Here is a 21192-nt window from a genome sequence, read left to right on the forward strand (position 1 = left end):
TTGTTTAGAGGATTTGTCCAGTGGTGTTAGTGGGGTATTAAAGTCCCTACTATGAATATATTGCTGTCAATCTCTCGCTTGATATCCTCCAGAAGTTTTTTTATGTATTTGGGTGCTCTGGTATTGGGTGTGTATATGTTTATCAAAGTTATACCTTCTTGTTGCATTGCTCCCCTTGGTATTATGAAATGGCCTTCCTTATGTCTTGTTATGTCCTTTACTTTGAGATCTAATTTGACAGATAGAAGTATTGCTACCCCAGTTTTTTTTGTTTGTGTTTTTTTTCATTTCCATTCGCCTGAAATAACCTTTTTCCATCCCTTCACCATGAGTCTTTGTGAGTCCTTTTTTCTGAGGTGGGTTTCCTGTAGACAGCAGATATATGGTCATGTTTTCTTATCCACTCAGCTACCCTATGTCTTTTGATTGGGGTATTTAATCCATTTACATTTAAAGTTATTGACATGTACTTGTTTGTTGCCATTTTTATTTTTATGCCCGTGTTCCTTCTTCGCTTCCTATTTCTTCTTTTTACAGCAGACCTTTAGCATTCCTTGCATTGCTGGTTTGGTGGTGATAAACTCCCTTAGTCCTTTTTTTTTCTGTGAAGCTCCTGATTTCCCCCTCAATTTTGATTGATAGCCTTGCTGGTACAGTATTCTTGGATTCAGACTCTTCCTTTGCATGACTTTGTATATTTCATTCCATTCCCTTCTGGCCTGATGTGTTTCTGTTGAGAAATAAGTCACTAGTCTGATGGGGAATCCTTTATAGGTAACTTTCTGTCTCTCTCTGGCCACTTTTAAGATTCTTACTTTGTCGTTGGTGTTTGCCAATTTGATTATAATGTGCCTTGGCGTCGGTCTTTTGGGGTTCATTTTGTTTGGGACTCTGTGAGCTTCTTGGATGTGTGTGAGTTTTTTCTTCCCTATATCAAGGAAGTTTTCTGCCATTATTTCTTCAAACAGGTTTTCTATTCCTTGCTCAGTTTCCTCTCCTTCTGGCACCCCTATTATGCGGATATTATTTTGTTTTGTGTTGTCCCAAAGTTCCCTTAGGGTCTCCTCCTGATTTTTAAGTTTTTTTCCGAGATGCTGCTCTGTTTGGGTATTTTTTCCTACCTTGTCTTCTCGCTCACTGATGCAGTCCTCCGATTCTTCTAGTCTCCTGTTGATGCTTTCTATTGAGTTCTTTATTGCAGTGATGTCATTTTTCATTTCCTCTTGGTTCTTCATTTCCTTTTGGTTCTTACACATATTGTTGAATTTGTCTTCCAACCTTTTCAGCGACCTTATGACCATTTCTCTGAATTTTTTTCTCTGACATATTGCTTGCCTCCATTTCATTTACTTCCTTTTCTGGTGATGCCTCCCTTTTCTTTTTTAAAAATACATTTTATTGATTTTTTTGCAGAGAGGAAGGGAGAGGGATAGAGAGTTAGAAACATCGATGAGAGAGAAACATCAATCAGCTGCATCCTGCACACTCCCCACTAGGGATGTGCCTGCAACCAAGGTACATGCCTTTGACCGGAATCGAACCTGGGACCCTGGAGTCTGCAGGCCGACGCTCTATCCACTGCACCAAACCAGTTAGGGCGATGCCTCCTCTTCTTTCGTATGTTGGCTGTTTCTTTGTCTCCCCATCATCTCTCCTCTCCAGGTGTCTGGTTATGTAGCTCTCTCTCTCCTGCATTGACTTAATGGGACAAAATACAACACAACAAGGCACAACGCGCAAGGCACTGAACACAAATGTATTCACGATACTAATAACCCCAAATAAAGGTGACCACCAGAGAAAAAACAATTAGGGGATAAAAAAATAGAGAGAGTGCAATAATGATATTGAGAAAAGGAAAAAAAGTAAGAGAGAAAAGAAAGAGAATAATAATGAAGGAGGAAAAAACTATATGGGGAGATAACTCAATAGAACAACAACTAATCCAAAAAATGCAAACAACACCCAGAGGTTAATGCAAATTACAAACAACAACTAATAGCAAACGAGGAGAGGAAAACCAGAAGCAAAAAAAAAAAAAAAGAAACAATCACACAAACCAAAAAAAACACAATCTAATCAACAAACAACAACAAGAGGACAGAGAGAAAGAAGGGCAAAACCAAACAAGATAAAACAAAAAAACATTAAAACAAACAAATAAACAAAAAAAACAATAAAGCAACACGAAACAATAAAAAAAAAGGAAAGGGAGAAAAAATTGGATAGTGAAGAAAGAGAAGAGAGAAGTATGTATGGATTTGGAGCAGGGTGTATCAGAAATTAGATATATAAATAGGATGAATTTTTCAATGGGGTTAAAAGAAGGAATAGGGAAAATCTAAAGCAGTATTAGGGTAAGAGAAACAGGAGTACAAAAGGGGAAAAGTGAGGAAGAGAGTGTTGGCATAAAGGCAAAGTTGAGGTAGAGTAAAATGTTAAAGGAAAATGAAAATAGTATGTAGAACATTAATCCCAAAATAAAATAAAATGAAACTTTAAAAAAAGGTAAAATAATCTATACATATATAAAAGCCCAGTGACTGAAATGGTGGCAGTGTTTCTGTATTGATATTGGGGGATATAAGTCCTTTCTACTCAGTATTTAGATTTTGTTTTCCCTGCCACACTTAATATGGTTGTGGGGAGTGGACTGCCCCAGAGCTGGTTTTCTGATCGTTTCTCCCCGCTCTCATCCCCAGGTTCCACAGAAACAACTTTCCCTTGCATTCTCTGAGAGTGTTTTTAATTGGGTGACCCTATTTACTGGCCTTAGTAATCAAAAGCAAAGATTTAAAGAGGAAAAAGAACCAGAATAAATGCGTGAACTCGTGACTTTTTCGCCCCGTCACTGCATGCGACTCTGTGCACGTCTCTGCACATGTCTTTTTCCCCTGGCACAGAGTAGCCAGTATACTGGTAAAACTTCAGGCTGCCTTTTTGTGCTCAGCCCAGCTGTGGGTTGATTTCTAGAGTTTCCTTCTGCCAGCAGCCCTGTGGACCCTCTTCCACATTCGTGCACTATGCTGGCCCCAACGGCCGCGGATTTTGTGGGGCGCTGACTTCCTCTGTACCTCTAGGTCCCGCTGCATGCATTTCTCCTGGATTGCAGACCTCACCTTTCTCTGGGTGAAATCTGACCTTTCCATGGGAAGGTGCAGAGCTTGTCTGAGTCCACGTATTCGTGCTGCTTGAGATCCGGTGTTTGTAGGTTCGCAGCTGGTCCCTGGGTGTTGTCCTTGTAGGATCCCAGCAGGTATCGGATTCTTCCTGGTTGAAGGTAAGGCTAGGCTTCCGATCACAGCCACTCTCCCCTTCAAGATGGCGTGGTCTCTGCGGCAGAGCTGGTCGCTCCGGGAGAGATTTCAGCAGCAGTGGAGGCCCCCAGTCATGGGAGCCCAGTCCGGCAGTCCCTTGGAATATAGCTATCCCTCACTCACAAATAGACACTCCCGTATGTCCACATACTCGCCTTTCGTTCTCTCACTTCACACACTATCTTGCAGCCTGTCTTCTTCTCGGCAGCCATCTTCGGCCTCTATGATTTTGATGAGAAATCTGCTATTAATCTTATTGAGGATCTGTACATGATGAGTCACCACTTTCCCATTGCTTTGAAGGTTCTCTTTTTGTCGCTGATGTCCCACAGTTTTATTACAGTTTGTCTAGGAGTGGATCTCTTTCACTTTAACTTACTTGGAGTTTGTTCACCTTTTTGGATGTGTATAATGTTTTCATCAAAATTGGGAAGCTTTTGGCCACTATTTACTAAAAAATGTTTTTTCGGTACTTTTCTTTCTTCCTCTCTGGGCTCCCATTAGGTTTATATTGGTACATTTGATATTGTCTTGATAGATCTCTGAGCTCTGTTCTTTTTTCTTCATTCTTTTTTCTTTCTGTTCCTCAGACAGTATAACATCAAATGAAGCATCTTAAAGTTCACAGATCTTTTTTTTTCTAATACTGTTCTTGAGCCCTTCTATTGTACTTTTTAACGTCATAAATTTTATTATTTTAATTTCTATTTTTAATATTCTCTATTTGGTGAGACATTTCAGACTTCTAATTTTTAGTCATAATTTTCTGTAGCTCTTTGAACACATTAAAATAGTGGATTTTAAAAATCTTTTTTAGTAAGTCCTTGCTAGGGTTTTTATTTTCCTTGGGGACAATTTACATTGCTCTTTTCTACTGTGAATGGGACATACTCTCTTGCTTCTTTTCATGCTTTCTAATTTTTTTTGTTATGAACTGGACATTTTAAGTAATATGGCAACTCTGAAATCAGAATCTCTTTCCTTCCCAGGGTTGTTTGTTGCTACTTTGTTATTTGTCACTTTAGTGATCTTTTAACTAATTCTTTGAAGTCCATATTCTTTATCATGTATCACCACTGAAGTCTATTCAGTTTTTGGTGATCAGAGATTTCCTTGAATGCCTGAAACCAATAAATCTCTTCTGTCTTGGCCTTGTGGCTCTGTGTGTGTTTTGGGACACACTTTCAGTACTCAGCCAGAAAGTTTATAACTCTGCCTTAGCCTTCACTTTATACTTTTGCATAGCTAGAAGGTCAGACAGAGGTGAGAGCTTAGGCTGTTTTTAGTTGTTTCCTAAGCATGTGCCTAGTGCACCATAAAATATGGCCTTCTAGGCTCCCCGAAATATGTCAGTGCTTTTCAAGACTCCTATTGACATCTTACCGGTATTCCCAAACTTCTCCTTTTAATTGTTTTGGGTAGTTTATTGTTTGCATTAGTTGTTTCCATGACCTCAGGCAGCCACAAAGTTAAAACATTTTCTAGTAATGATTTCTCAAACATGCTCCCAAAACCTTCCTCTCCCCTCCAGGTAGAAGTCTTTTTTTTTTAGCACTAGGCAAGAGTCAGGGAACCACCACTTAGGTCAGATAATGGTTGGTTTTGGGGAATGAGGCTTTGAAAGGCTCCAATTCAGTTTTGGTTGCTCTGGTGGTTGCCAAAGCTGCCTTGGCAATGAAGGGACCAAGAGAAGTTAAAACTCCACAAATTGCTGTTCTTACTATATTGTGTCTTTTCTCCTGAGTAATGCTTACTGGATTATCATTTGGTTAATTTCCAGAGTTCCAAAGTGGTTGATTGTGATAATTTTTACTAGTATTATTTTGTTATGACCAAAAGTATGCTTTGTATTATTTTATTTCTTTTAAATACAGTATAGCTTATTTATGGCTCAAAATATGGTCTCTCAGGCAAATGTTCATGTGCACCTGGAAAGAATATATATTTTTCTGTTTTTGAGTAGATACTGGACAAAGTGGGGGGTCTTCTTCCCCACTGGGTACTGCCAGGGGTGGAGTTTTTACAATATCCTGAGAAAAAGAATTTTCTGAGACTTGCATGGGAGAATGAGTGATTTTTATTTTTGTGGAATTAAATCCCTGTGTTTCCTTCCAAAGTCCCATTTTCCTTTGTCCATTAGAAGCAAAGCCAGTATCCATAGTTTCCTTTCCATGTTGGAGCTGTGTGCAGCTCAGCATCAGGCTAGCTGTAGTCATTAGTTCATCGCATGTGGGCAAATGCTAAGGAGCAGAGTGAAAGAGCCCCACAAACCAGGAGTCAAGCACAACGTGCTAAAAGCACAAGAGGGTGAATTTCTTTGTTCATGGAGTTAAGTATCCCAAATCTTCATGCCTTGCAGTGGCCGTGCGCATTCTGGCCAACTACCTCTGTTCCTAGGTGTGATTGACAGGCAAGTATCTTCCCTATCACTCCAACTTTACTGGGCATCTTCCCTTTGTCCAGTCCACTTCCACCAATGTGAGAGTGACACATCCATTGGTTGCCTCCAGGGCTGAGAGCCTGCAACTGAGGTACATGCCCTTGACCAGAATCGAACCCGAGACCCTTCAGTCCGCAGGCCGATGCTCTATCCACTCAGCCAAACCAGCTAGGGCCTTTTTCTTTTTCATATCACTCATTCTTTCTCATACCAGGCTTTTTTGTTTCTCAGTTAAAATACTGTCTTCAAAGATAAAGTTAGAACCTATAAGGGTTACTTCAAATGCCAAGTTGTGATATTACTTCAGAATTTACTACGATTAATATTTATATGCTATGTGTCTATGTATACATGTGATTTTGACAAACATAAATTATAGGGATATAGTATAAATAGTGAAATATGGAAAGAAATAACTTGAAGTTTTTCTTTTTGAATATCTTAAAGTATTTCTTTACATTTATGTTTAGATTAAATATAGTAAAATTCACTATCAAAAATAATTTTTTTTATTATGTACATTTGTCTGGTCTTACTGTTATACGTCTTACAGATTGTATTTTTGTCTTCTGCTTTAGGCAATCCTTTATCACAGGATATTCTCAATTTGTACCAGGACCCAGATGGAACCCGAAAGCTACTGAACTTCATGCTTGACAATCTTGCAGGTAACTATTAATGACAAAGCAGTAAACTCTACAGATATTACCATTGACTAATATGTCACATATTGCTTAAGGCATCAGACCATTTAAAAAAAAAATTCTCACTTGAGGATATGTTTTTATTGATTTATGGAGAAGGAGGGGGGAAGAGAGAGAGAAACATTGATGTGAAAGAGAAACATCTCCAACTGGGGATCTGACTTGCAACCAGGGTATGTGCCCTGACCAGGAATTGAACCCACAGCCTTTCAGGACAACACTCCAACCAACTGAGCCTTCAGGGAACAGGACAAAGTTCAAATAGGTTTTCAGCATCTTGCTCTCTCTCTTCTTCTGGTACCCCCATAATTCTGATGTTGGTTCGGTTGAAGTTGTCCCAGAGGCTTCTTACACTATCTTCAACTTTCTGAATTCTCTTCTCTTCATGCTTCTCTGGAGGAGTGTCCTTGGCCTCTTTGTATTCCAAATCTTTGAGTTGATTCTTGCGATCCTCTAGTCTGCTGTTGGGTCTCTGTATAATATTTTTTATCTCAGTCAGTGTATGTTTAATTTCTAGTTGTTCCTTTTTCATATCCTCGAGGGTCTCATTGAATTTATCGACCTTTTCCATGAAATTCTTGAAAAACCTTATAACCGTGGTTTTGAACTCTATGTCCAGTCGCTTGTTCTCCTCCATTTCTTTGGTTTGTGATCTGTTTCCTTGCCTCCTCATTTTCGCTGCTTCCCTGAATTGGTAGGGTAGTTTTGTGTACTAGATGTCCTATTGGTTCAATGGGTCAGCCTCCCAGTTACTTGAGGTGGACACTCTTGGTGTACCCTTGTGTACTGTGTGTCCCCCAGCAGGAGCTACAGCAAGAACTAGTTTTCTCCTCTGGCTTGGGCTTGGGCGGTTTTGGAGCAATCTGACTGGAGCTGCAGTTAATTTGGTTGAGCTGCCACAGAACAGGCCATTTATATGCAAAAGCTGCTGTGTGGAGCCTGGGCGGGTTTGTAGAATGTGCGGGGCGGGGCCTCAGGGCTGGGCAGGGTCTCAGGGTGTCACTAGGCTGGGGCGTGGCCAACGGCGATGGCTGGCGTCAGCCGTCTCTGCCTTTCCACGTTTCCAAGTCCCTGCGCCCCACGCTCCAGCGCAGTAAAACAATGATTGCTGGGTGCACCTCTGCAAAAAAGTCATTCTCACTTTCCGACCCGATAGCCAAGAGTCCAGCTTCTCCCCGTAGGTGTCTGGGTCCCCCGAGTGTCCCCAGAAACTGGATTTCAGAGTGATCGGGAGCTTGTCTCCCTTTGGGTTGAAGAAAAGCCGCGCACCCAGTTGCCCGCCGCCAGCCCGATTCGCGCGCCTCCCTACCTCAGCTTTTCAGCGTCTCTGCTCCTTTCTCTTCTTAGTTGTAAATCTACCACTCAGCCAGCTTTCCCGTGGTTCTGGGTGGTAGACGTTTTGTCTTTTAGTTGTATTTTTGAAATTGTTGTGTGAGGCAGCAGATTAGTTGTTTAACTATGCCGCCATCTTGGTTCCTCCTCCTGCATAGTACTCTTTTATTAGATAGGATAGAGGCCTGGTACAGGGGTAGGGGCCAGCTGGTTTGCCCTGAAGGGTGTCCCTGATCAGGGTGGGGTTCCCTTGGGGCGTGGGGCGGCCTGAGCTAGGGGCCTGTTGTGGTTTGCAGGCGGGCCACACCCCCTGGCAACACAAGCGGAGGCCCTGGTATCTGGAATTTATTTTCCTTCTGCAATTGAAACTTTGTAGCCTGGAGCAGAGCCAAGCCTGGGGCTCCCTCGAAGGCCGTCCGGCAGCCATTTGTGTTGGGGTTATAATTGAAACTTTGTTGCCTTAAGCAGAGGCCTGGGCCCGGCCAGGGTGTGCGGAAAGCTTTGCTTCCCCTGTTGCCGGCGTCAACCCTGGCCTGCTCTCTCAAGCTCCATTCTGCCGCCATTTGTTTGAATTTGTTTACCTTCTATAATTGAAACTTTGTAGCTTGAGTGGAGGCTTAGGCCTGCAACGGCTGTCGGAAAGCTTGGCTTCCTCTGTTACCTAGGAAACCTTGCTCTCTGTGGCTGTAGCCATCTTGGTTTGGGTTAATTTGCATACTCGCTCTGATTGGATGGTGGGTGTGGCTTGTGGGTGTGTTGGAGGTATGGTCAATTTGCTTATTTGTCTATTATTAGATAGGATATCTCTCTAAACATGGCTTTTAGCCGCATCCCACAAGTTTTAATTTGTATTATTTTAATTATCATTTAGTTCAGCATATTTTCTAATAGCTCTCATCATTTCTTCTTTGACTGGTGAGTCATTAGAAGTTTCTTTATTTCCAGGGAAGTTGTTCTAGTTTTCTTTGTCATTGACTTCTAGCTTAATTCCATTGTGGTCAGAGAACATACACTGAGTGATTATAATTTAAATTTTTAAAATATATTATTTATTCCCAGCACATACTTAATTTTCATAAACGTTAAGTATGCACTTAAAAAGAATGTGCATTCTACAGTTGTTTGGTGCTGCATTCTTTACATATTAGTTTGTTAATTGCTTGAATCCATTATAAATACTAAATGATTACTTTGTTTTTATTCATTATTGATAGAGCTATGTTAAAATATCTCCCTTTTATTGTAGATTTGGTTATTTATTATTGTAGCTCTTACAACCTTTCAATTATATATATTAAGGGTATATTTTCATGTGTTTCATCTTTCTGGTTATTTGAAACTTTCACCATTATGTTCTTCTTTGAGTTCCAATTTCTTTGTTAAAGTACTTATTTTGTTTGTTGACATGTTTTCTGAGCCCATTAAATTGCCTATTTTCTTGCATCTTGTTGAGTGTTTTCGGAACTGCAATCTTGAATTCTCTGTCATTTCAGTCACATATTACCATGTCCTTAAGTTTGTTTACTGGAGATTTTTTGTTTTCTTTCTGAGCTGCCTTGCTGCCTTGGTTATTCATGGTATTTGATGGATTCCTTCTCTGTCTAGGTATCTATGGATGAGTGGCAGTTCTCTAGTAGATTGAAAGGAAGGCTTTCTATTTTCCTGTAGGCTGCACTGAATCACAAAGGTTTTTTTTTGTGTGTTTTTTTGTTTGTTTGTTTGTTTTTTTAGCTCTCTTGCACTTCTTTGGCTTTTCAAGTCCTACAGGGTGGTGAAAAATGGGCTATGCTTGATGGGAAGGTGGGTGCCTCTTCTGTGATCTGGTTGCCCCAGTCCCAAGGGATCAACTGCTGCAGGGGAATGTGGTGGTCATTGTGCCTCCAAAACCATGAAATCCCAGTTCAGTTTCCTGCAGCCAGATGCTGCCGTCTAGCAATGAGTGGGGCTGGAATGGACTGGGGGAACTCCACCATCTTTTTTGTTGGTTTGCATCCCTTGACAATGGCAAACAGTGGACTAGTGGACTTTCAAACATCTCCCCCCAGTTCCCACCCAAATCTGGGATTAGTCACAGAGAGCACCTGTCGCTCAGTGAAAAAGTGATTCTGTGGTTCCAGTTCTCAGGTTTGTAGATAATGTGCTCTGCAACCCAACATGAAGGGTGAAGGAAGGCAAGCTCTGGGAGGTAAAGGGGTGACCAGACTCCATGGCTTTCTCTGTCTGGAATGCCAATTGCCAGACAATCGAGACCACATCTCTGTGCTTAGTCCCTGTCCAGAGGGCTCAGCTGTACCTTGTACCATCCACTCCTATAGGAATGCTCCCTAAATCTCTTTGCTTCTTCCTGCTGAAGGGAGTGTCGGCCACACCTGATTCCTCACCTCTCAGGGCTGAGCCCTGTTGCAAGCTCCTGGCTGCCTCAGTGGTTTCTCTCAGGTTTTATTCCTCTAGTCTCTCTGGTTTGCTGCCACTTGCCCACCTTTAGATGCTTCAGTGCATGCATCTCTGAGACGTGTTTATGCATTGAGCAGGGACCCTTTGTTGAATTATAGCTGTTCAAATGGTTAAAACATCAAGAAGAGAGACGAAGGGGATGTCTCACGATGTTATTCTTTTGGCATCACTCCTCTTTTGGTTAGAATTTGCACCATATTTTTTGTTCTTTTATGTTTAACCTTCTGTGCTTAGTCCCTGTTTGCTTTGACTTTATTTTGCTCTCTTTCTTATTCAAAGTAAAAACTTGGATTGTTGATTTCAGGCATCTTTTTAATGTAAGCATGCAGTATTATAAATTTACCTTGAAGATATACTTTAATTGCATTCCACAAATTTTGATATGTTGTCTTTTTTATTTCAGTCTGTTTAATTTAATGTATTTTTTTAATTTGAGACTTTGATTCATGGATTATTTACAAATGTGTTGTTTCATTTCCTGTTGTCTTTTTTTTATTTTTTATTTTATTTTGGTTTGGCACCAGTTAGAAAACATATTCTGTATTATTTTAGTATTTTAAAAATTTGCTGAGATTTGTATTTTGAAGCTGTGTTGTTTTGGTAGATACATATTTAGGATTGCTACATCTTGGTGGCTTGCCCATCTATCATTATGTAGGGACTTTCTTTGTTCCTAGTATTTTCTTTGCTTTTACATATATATTATCTGATATTAATATAACCAGTCTGCTTTTGTTTAGCATAAGTATGGTTTATTTTTCCCCATCCTTTTACTTTCAGCTTTGCTATGTTATTGTATTTGAAGTGAGTTTCTTGTTGACACTGTACAGTTGAGTCGTGCCATTTTTAAAAATCTATTCCAAGATTCCACTCTTACAATTTGTTTTGAAACCATTTACACTTAAATATGTAAACCATCCTATCTAATAAAAGTAGTATGCAAATTAACCATCACTCTGTTACACCCACAAACCAAGCCCACAAGCCATGCCTACATGCCAATCAGGAGCGGGTATGCAAATTAACCCAACCAAGATGGCTGTGGCCACGGAGAGAGCAGGAGGGAGGCTTGGGTTTCCCCGGCGATGGAGGAAGCCAAGCTTTCCGCACACCCTGGCCGGCCCAGGCCTCCACTCCAGGCTACAAAGTTTCAATTATAGAAGATAAATAAATCCCAACAAAAATGGCAGCAGCCACGGACCTGGAGAGAGCAGGAGGATAGGGTTGCCCCCAGCGATGGAGGAAGCCAAGCTTTCCACACACCCTGGCCGGCCTAGGCCTCCACTCCAGGCTACAAAGTTTCAATTATAGATGATAAATAAATCCCAACAAAAATGGTGGCAGCCACAGAGCCAAAGAGAGCAGGAGGCTAGGGTTGCCCTGGTGATGGAGGAAGCCAAGCTTCTGTATCCCTGGCCTGCCTTGGCCTCCGCTTAAGGCTACAAAGTTTCAGTTATAGAAGATAAATAAATCCCAACAGAAATGGCTGCCACCATGGAGCGAGCAGAAGGCTTGGCTCTGCTCCAGGCTACAAAGTTTCAATTGTAGAAGAGAAATAAATCCCAGATACCAGGGCCTCCGCTTGGGTCGCCGGGGGGCGTGGCCGGCTTGCAAACCACCACAGGCCCCTCACCCAGGCCGCCCCACACCCCAAGGGAACCCCCACCCTGATCTGGGACACCCTTCAGGGCAAACCAGCTGACCCCCACCCATGCACCAGGCCTCTATCCTATCTAATAAAAGAGTAATATGCAGGTTGACCATCACTCCAACACATAAGATGGCTGCCCCCATGTGGTCAAAGATCCTGTCCCCATGTGGACACAAGATGGCCAACAGGGGAGGACAGTTGGGAGGGACCAGGCCTGCAAGGGAGGGCAGTTGTGGGTGATCAGACCAGCAGGGGAGGGCAGTTGGGAGGGACCAGGCCTGCAAGGGAGGGCAGTTGGGGGCGATCAAGCCTGCAGGGAAGGGCAGTTAGGAGTGACCAGGCCTGCAGGGGAGGGCAGTTAGGGGCAAACAGGCTGGCAAGGGAGCAGTTAGGCATCAATCAGGCTGGCATGGGAGTGGTTAGGGGGTGTTCAGGCTAGCAGGCAGAAGTGGTTAGGGGCAATCAGGAAGGCAGGCAGGTGAGCAGTTGAGAGCCAGCAGTCCTGGATTGTGAGAGGGATGTCCTGGTGGGATCGGGCCTAAACGAGCAGTCGGACATCCCTTGAAGGGTCCCAGATTGGAGAGGGTGCAGGCTGGGCTGAGGGACACCCCCCTCCCCGTGCACGAATTTCATGCACCGGGCCTCTAGTTAATTATAAATATGTAGAACTTAAGTCTGCCATTTTATTACTTGTTTTCTTTCTCCTTCTTTTGTTTTCCAGTGGGTTTCTTAAACATATTTCAGGATTCCATCTTGTTTTATTTTTGCTGTTTTGAGCATATTCTCTTGCTAGTTTTCTTAGTGATCACTCTAGATATCACAATATCTATACTTAGCACAGTCTACAGATAGTGGTGTTTTAGCACTTAAATGAGTTGATGATGCCTTACTTCCATTTATGTTTCTTCCGCCTCCCCACTTTTAAATATAATGGTTCTCTAGTGTTTTCTCTGCTTATACTGAGAGCCACACAAATGTTGTAAATTTTGCTTCAACTATCAATATGGTTTAAGAAGCTGGTATGGAGAAGGATAACCTATTATATTTACCCCTAATTTTTTACTCATTCCTTGTTTTTTTCTTTTTTCTTTTTGGTGGTCCAATTCTTTTGTTATTATTTTCTTTCTGTTTAGAAAGCTTCCTTTAGTCATTCTTCAAGGACAGGTGTGCTAGCAACAAAGCCTCTTAGTTTTCCTTTGATAAATCTTTATTTCCTCTTGATTTCTTAAGGATAGTTTCATTTAACACAGAATTCACAGTTGATGCTTCTTTTCTTTCAGCACTTGAAAAATGTGCCAGTTTCTGGCCACCAGGTTTTCAGAAAAGAAACCCATTGTTTCTTTATAAGTAATGTGTCATTTCTCTTTGATGTTTTTGAGAGTCTTTGTCTTTAGTTTTCATCATTTTAATTATAATGTGTCTTGGTGTCGATTTGTTTGGGTTTATTCCACTTAAACTTTGTGTACCTTCTTGAATTTGTAGCTATATGTCATTTACTAAATTTGGGAATTTTTAGTCATTATTTCTTAAAAATACTGCTGAAATGTATGTCCTTTCCTTTTTCTGCACTACGATGATATGAATCTTAGAGCTTTTTTGATAGTCCCACAGGTCCCTCCTCCCCACTGCCCCAGTTTATTTTCTTTTTATTCATATTGAACAAATTCTGTTGATTCTTAAATTCACTCATTTTATCTTTTTAAATCTTTATTATTGTGCCTTTCCTGTGAGTTTTGTTAGTTTATTGTATTTTTCAGTTAAATAATTTCAATTTGGTCCTATTTATTTAATTTCACTTTGAAAGACACTTTAATTTTTAGGGGAACAGAAGTAAAGCACGACATACTAGGGTATTTACCCTTGGAATGGTCGTGAATTGGAGGCATAACATATGGGGTGTATCCTTTCTCCTTCTGGGCACCGATGTGGCGTTTGATCTTGGCCATGGTGAAAACACCTCTGCCCATCCAGGTGGCTGCTCAGGCCACCCAAGACATGATTGTACAAAAACTCATGTTTTAGTGAGTGAGGCCGATGTCCCAGATGTCCAAGCTTCAGACCAAAGCATTGTTTCTTTTATAAATAACACTTAAAATTCTCCTAGTTCCGTGGACCTGATGTCCAAGATCAAGGTGTCAAGAGGATTAGTTCCCTCTGGAAGGCTCAGGAAAGAATCTGTTGCAGGCTTCGCTCTGAGCTTCTCAGAGACATCCCAAATTCTTATTCTTAGTGCATCGCCCTGATCTCTGCCCCTGTCATCAGATAGCTTCTGAGAACCCAATTTGGTCTTTCAAAAAAAAATGTCAAAATGTCATTTATGCTTCTTTGCTGTGGTTTTCTGCTTTTTTTTTCTTCATTTATTTCAAGAGAATTTATCATTATTTTCTGAAACAGATTTATGATGGCTGCTATAAAATCTGTCAGATAATTTCAACATCTGAATGATCTCTGTTGGCATTTGTTAGTCTTTTTTAATGTATGTTTTTCCTGGTGTTTGGTATGACCAGTGATTTTTCAGTTGTACCCTGGATATTTGGAATATTATGTTAGGAGACTCTTGGTTTTTTAAAAAATCTCAATTTTAGCAGACAGTTGCCCAGTTTAGTTTTATTTATTTTTATCTATTATTTTCTTTTTCTTTTAATCTTTATTGTTGAAAGTATTACATAGGTCCACCCTCCCCCCCCCCCCATTAACCTCTTCCAGCTCTCTCCCGTACTCCACCTCCCCCTCCCTCCCTCCCCCCATCTCCCGTTTAATTTTAGCATGTAGGTTCTGTCAGCCCTTCCAGACTCATAATTGTTGGGTAGTATTTAGTTCCATGGTATTGATAACTATATCTGAGCAATTAATGTTTAACCAATGCCTTTCTTTTTTCTGTACAACCTAGTTCTAATCTCTTGCTTTGCATAGACATTATGAAAGAAAGATTTAAATTAGGAAATGAAAACCCCATTAGAAAATGTATTAATTTTTATTATACATTCATATGTGTGTTTTTTTCTATTTTAAAGAGATTTGAGTATTTTAGTTCATTAATATGTTGGAACTCTACATAGCTTTGATTTCCCTGCAGAGAACAAGGCTGAGTCAATGTGTAATTAAGACATAAGAACCTGGCTAAAGTTTTAAATAGGTGTACTTTTCATAAATACTATTTCAGTGGAAGTGCCAGTGAGTTTCCTAATATTCTTTTTTGTATATTAGTTATGTGTTTTCTGCATAGCTCGTTTTAAACTTCCTTTGGCTTCTAAAGTTTTACTATATTTCATTATGTTTTTAAGTAGGCTTTTGGTTCATTATAGCTGAAGAGAAGAAAAGTTGATTTGACATTATAACGTAAATGATACTGATTTTAGGAACATATGAAATTAACTTACATTAATTTTTTTTTCTTTTCAGTTCATCCAGAGCAGCTTCCTCCGAGGCCATGGATTACATTAAAAGAACGAGACCAAATTCTGCCATCAGGTAAATGGTTTTTATTCTTCCTTGACTTTTTCCAGAAATACTTGAAATGCCATTTGGGCAGTATGACAAAATGAACAGGCCTTCATTTTATGCTAGGTGAGTATAAAAATACTGATGGATAGACTTAAAAATCCACACTAAAGCTTATGTACAAGAAACTTTCTTTCACAATGATGTAACTTTTAGTTTTAAAGTGATTCCTTGTACTACAGCCTTCAATTGGCATCTTCACAGCATATTGGGAGATGTAAGAAAAATGAGTAATAATGAATTTCTTCTGAAAAATTTAAACCTACTTAGGTACTTAATCTTTCTTGAACAGGTAGACTGATAACAGTTGTGAAAGAATAATTTAGATTTAATTTATTTTTGCTATATTAGAAACAAAATATGATATGAGGCCTGTGGTGTAGAAATGGTATAGTGTGAGCATTTCAGCAATTTAAGGATATGGTTTAGCACTTTTTGTACTGCATTAGTGTAAAAAATATAAACCTTTGTCTCTTTGTGGAGACAAATATTGATTTGACATTTTTATAGGGCTCTTTACTTCTTATTAGACATTTTATGAATGGCAATTCTACTTAAAATAACTTGTGAATTGGTATTTCTCCTAATGCCTTCTTTTTTAATCACAAGAATAGTGGTTTTTATGGTATCTAATTTCATTTTAAAATTAAATAAAAATTTTACTGTTTTAATCTGAAGATTAAAACAAGCACTGAATACTCATGCTTAAATAATTTTTAATAGGAAAATCATAGTTTATTGTGTACTTTTTAAGCCCTTCTGTTTGTGAGGTTTTTTTTTACGTTATTAAATAAGAGGATTCAGAAAAAGTCATTTGCTTTGGTATTGGGAAATGTGGGCAGTATAACATCTTGCATTTTACTAACGCTGAGAAATATTATATACAATTCATTTCTGTCTTCCGGAAGTAATAATGTTGAAACCAGCACAGTCTAGAGCCACAGTATCAGCCTGTCCCAAGAGGCATTGTGTCAGTGTTATCACGAATAACATTTCTATTATCAGGATACACATTGATGGTTTGAAAAAAAGAATACCTAAGGTTTTCTACAAACCTTAAGTTAGGCAGATTTATTTTATGTTTAGCCTCCCCTAATGTGCAATTAATTTGTTCCTTTCTGGTATTAAAAACACCATTTTCTAGTTATTCAAAGCAATCCTTTTTCGAGTATGAGTGAATATAATCTTCAAGAAAACATTTTCTAATATTGCATACCTACATTTCCATTAGAAAAAGGACAACAGAAAGAAGTTTTTACTAGTTGTTGAACTCTCAGAGTAATGTGTGTTTTTGGGCTTTTCTTATTGAAAACTGGTATGGATTTTTTTACTTTTTTTTTTGAGATGTATGCTTCCCTGAGTAGAATCTGAGTGCTAAAAAAGATATTAAAAATGCCTTTTACATTTGGTGCATAGGGAGATGTGTATAATAACGAATGATGTTTAAGCGTGATTTATAGCCAAAAAAATTATAAACATTAAACTATCGTAAGAATAATTACCAAATAGTGAAAAAGGTAACAGTATATAAAATTGCCACCAATTGAGATCCCCAGGGGAGCATTGAATTAAGTTTCTCTTAATTCTTTTACCATCGTTTGAATCTGAACCAATTTCAATCAAGTGTTCCTTTATTACTTGGGTTTCTCACCTTTTATTTAAATACTAGAGGCAGGTGCATAAAATTCATGCGGGGGGGCGGGGTGGTCCCTCAGCCTGGCCTGTGCCCTCTCGCAGTCCGGGATCCCTTGGGGGATGTCCGCTGAGGTGTCCTTAGCTCTGCTGTGGAGCCTCTCCCACCACCCTGCTGCGCTCATCAGCCATGAGCCCGGCTTTTGGCTGAGTGGCGCCCCCCCTGGGGGAGTGCACTGACCACCAGCGGGCAGCTCTTGCATTGAGTGTCTGCCCCCTGGTGGTCAGTGCACATCATAGTGACCAGTCGTTCTGCCGTTCAGTCAATTTGCATATTAGCCTTTTATTATATAGGATGTGATTCTCAACCGTGTCTGCCCATTCTAATCACCTGGGATACTTTTTATAAATATAAATACCCTGACCCTAATAAACAGACTTAATTTGTTTGGAGTAGGGCCATGGGCATCAGCTGTTTGTTTGTTTTTAAAGCTCTTCAGACTGATTCTAATGGGCAGCTAGGATAGAGAATTACTGGTAAAAATCAGGGCTTTTCAAACTGTGCATGTCATATGAAGCACCTGAACATTTTGTTAAATTGCAGGTTCTGATTCAATAGGTTTTCGTGGAACTAAAGATTCTGCATTTCTAAGGTAGCTGATGCCTTTTCCTTAGAGCACACTTTTGAGTTTCTAATTTCATTATAAAAACCATGTTCCCTCAACTATTAGTTTTCTCGCAGTCCTTTCTTTCATAGTTCAAGGGCATTCTAAAATGAGAATTTAATTTCAGCAGTGAACATTTAACTTGGCAAAAAGGATTCTCTTATAACTAAACTTTGTTAGTGCATATTCTTCTGGCTCAGAGCAGTAAGAGGTCCACTGAAGTATTAAGTATGGATATTTTATAAAAATTAATGAAATTAGAGCCTTTTAATGAGAACAAAACTAAAATTTACCTTTGTTTCATTTATATAGAGAAGCTTTACTCAACAAATTATGTGCAAAAATCATTCTTATTTAAAATTTTAATTTGTATTAAAATAAATTTTCTAAAAATTTCAAATATGAACTGTTAGTCTAATTCTAGTAAAGTTGCTTTGGTGTGATGGACTAAAGTGAAGCTTTAGTAGATACCATTTAATGTGTTCTTGCCCAAGGCATTTCCTAATGATGATATTTTGAGTATGTTTGTGTGCCCTGTGTGCTTGTGCACATGATAACTACTTTAGAAAAAGTTGCCTAATTTTCTCCCTTTTGTCTATTGTTTTTTTCTCTCTCACTTCTTAGCATCATTCACGGTTATGTGTTACAATGTGTTATGTGATAAATACGCCACCCGGCAGCTATATGGCTATTGCCCATCCTGGGCATTAAACTGGGAATACAGGAAAAAGGGAATTATGGAAGAAATTGTTAACTGTGACGCAGATATCATTAGTCTTCAGGTAACACAATAGAAATTGAATTGTCTTTAAGTTAAAGGTGAACTTAAAAATGAAAGATCTTACTTCTGGGAGAGATCCTGTTTTCAGAGCAAAACTCAAAGGGAATTGTTTTCTGTCCTTAAAGAAAATGGACAATTTTAAAAAGAACCTAAGACATTTCCACAGTGAAACTATTTTGCTAAATACAGCCATCCATTTATACTTATTTACTATCTTAAGTGAAAATTATCTCTTGCATTATTCATGTTAACAATCATCTCATCCATAAATTATTGGTATTGCCAAAAGAGAAAACTGCAGAAGATTGTCTTTTAGGAATATAAAGTCGACTTTTAATTTAAAAAGAAAATTGCTTGCCTACTATTGTTCCTTGATAATAAACATTTTAAACATTTAAAAATATTGTATTATAGCCCTGGCTGGTGTGCTAAGTGGTTAGAGCATTGGCCTGAGGACCAAGGGGGGCGTGGGTTTGATTCCTGGTCAAGGGTACATACTTGGGTTGCAGGATCCCTGTCCCCGTGGGGGCACAAGAGGGAGGCAACCGACCAGTGTGCTCTCTCACATCAAAGTTTCTCTCACTCTCTCTCCCCCTCCCTCCTTCCCTTCCACTCTCTCTAAAAACCAATGGAAAAAAATATCTTCAGATGAGGATTAACAACAGCAAAAAATATTTTACCATCAATCATGCAATTTTGTCTTATTTTAAACACAACCTCTGAAATTTAGATTCTTCTGTTTTATAACACTTTAGTATAATAAATTTAACTGGAGAAGCACCTTTCCATTGAAATATACATTTTATTGCTTTTTTTTCAATACTTAGCTAATGAATAGCCAAGAAAGATTTTAGGTAAATTTCAGTAAAAACTTTTTTAGCAGCTTTCAAAGCATATTAAGTACTTTAAAGGTATCTTAAAATGTTAAATATTATAGTTTCACACCTTCTTTTCAGGATAGCCTGAGAAGAAATTATTATGTTGTCCATGGTTGATCTTCCTGGGGAATAATAAGAAATAAATATCTTCAAAAATTACATTTTCGTCACTGAGAACTGACACAGATTTGGGGGGAGGAGGAGGTAAACAGAATCAGTCTTATTATTATTACATAATTGTCTCCATTTTGTATATGTAGTAAAAATAGCCTCACACTCTTCTATGTAAAGTTTAGTTTGAAGGATAAAAATACCATAATAAAAAGTTTTCATACCAGTGTCACCCTAATAAATTTAATTTAAAAATGTTTTAAAGCAAGAAATGTTATAGTATCAGAAACAAAAATTTAAAAAATTAAAACCATTATTCTGAAGTCTGCTCTGGGGAGTAGACATGGCTGAATATGTTAATAAGAATTAACTTTTCAAATGTAGGTCATACACAACTATATGCCAAAACACTTCTTTTTTAAAAAGTAATACTACTTTATAAAGTGTTAATTCTAGAGAAGTTGAAAATGTTGAAAAAATATAAAGAATGCTGGAAGAAAACATGTAATCTCATATCCCAAAGATAGTAGCTGTGTTAAAACTTCTGAAGTGTTTCTTGTATACATTTTTAATTCACTTATTTATTTATTTGTATATATATATATTTAAAAGTTGATATCACACTTATTGACATATTTTCTTTTTTATTTATTGCTCTTAATGCACTTTATATTACTATAATTCTTCAGAATTATTTATATGAATATATATTGATTAATCATTTTCCCTACTGTTGGACATTTAGGCATGTTATAAAATTATGTTGTTATGAGCATTATCATTCATAAATCATTATCTTCAGACTTGATTTTTTCATTTGGAAGGATTTGTTCAAAACATTTTGTGGATAAAAAATAAAATAATTTAACCCAACAATTACTAAATTAACAGAGACCATTAGAATCAGGTACCAAAAAATTTCTTAAAGAACAATTTTTGTTGATAGATCTTAAACTTCTTACTCTCGGGTATTCATGCTTTTCACCACAGTTGAGAAAGCTTAAAAAAAAGTTTTTAAAATTACTTTTTTATATATAAAATTTATTCTTTCCTACCACTTAATCTATGATATGATCAATTTTCTTTGTTTAATTACCAGTTGTGAGGAAGTGAAAAATAGTGGGATGAACTCTGTATTGGGAGTCAAGAGGCTTGGGACCCACTAGCTGTGTGAGCATGAGAAAATAGATAATATTTGTTATGTGAATTATTTTAACTTAGTCACGTCTTACTCATAATGCTGAACATTTTTATACCTTTATCAGAGTTTTCCTGTCATGTCGATGATAACTTTTCTTTCATCTCAGGAAGTGGAAACAGAGCAATACTTCACTCTCTTTCTGCCCGCACTGAAGGAGCGTGGATATGATGGTTTTTTTTCTCCAAAGTCACGTGCCAAAATCATGTCTGAGCAGGAGAGAAAGCATGTGGACGGTTGTGCAGTATTCTTCAAAACAGAAAAGTGAGTTAAGAAAAGAAAGCATAATAGTGTAAACTTACTCCTTTAATTACTGCACATTTGAAATTGTTTTTGGTTTGACCCTATAAAATAAATAAAAAGCTAGAAAACAAGTGATATAAAAATTAAATTTTAAGTAAATTAATATACTTGAATATAGTGTTATAATCATGTTTCCAATTATATTTTCATGAAATAAAATATTAGTTTTGGTGTGAAAAAAGTAATTAGTAACTTTTAAGATTAGAAATAAGTTTTTATTTTCTT

The 21192-nt window shown here is 38.4% G+C and overlaps 1 protein-coding gene across 3 annotated transcripts in view; it reads left to right on the top strand.

The window, feature by feature from the left end:
* CNOT6L (CCR4-NOT transcription complex subunit 6 like) overlaps positions 1–21192 on the top strand; it is a 109329-nt gene that overhangs the window by 58498 nt on the left and 29639 nt on the right. For all 3 annotated transcript variants that reach the window (XM_054728085.1, XM_054728072.1, XM_054728078.1), the window contains 4 exons: positions 6336–6425; positions 15301–15369; positions 18321–18478; positions 20774–20928. In XM_054728085.1, the coding sequence (XP_054584060.1) occupies positions 6336–6425; positions 15301–15369; positions 18321–18478; positions 20774–20928 (472 nt within the window). The remainder of the gene's footprint in view (positions 1–6335; positions 6426–15300; positions 15370–18320; positions 18479–20773; positions 20929–21192) is intronic.

The sequence above is a fragment of the Eptesicus fuscus genome, chromosome 2 (genome assembly GCF_027574615.1).
Source record: "Eptesicus fuscus isolate TK198812 chromosome 2, DD_ASM_mEF_20220401, whole genome shotgun sequence".
Taxonomy (NCBI): domain Eukaryota; kingdom Metazoa; phylum Chordata; class Mammalia; order Chiroptera; family Vespertilionidae; genus Eptesicus; species Eptesicus fuscus.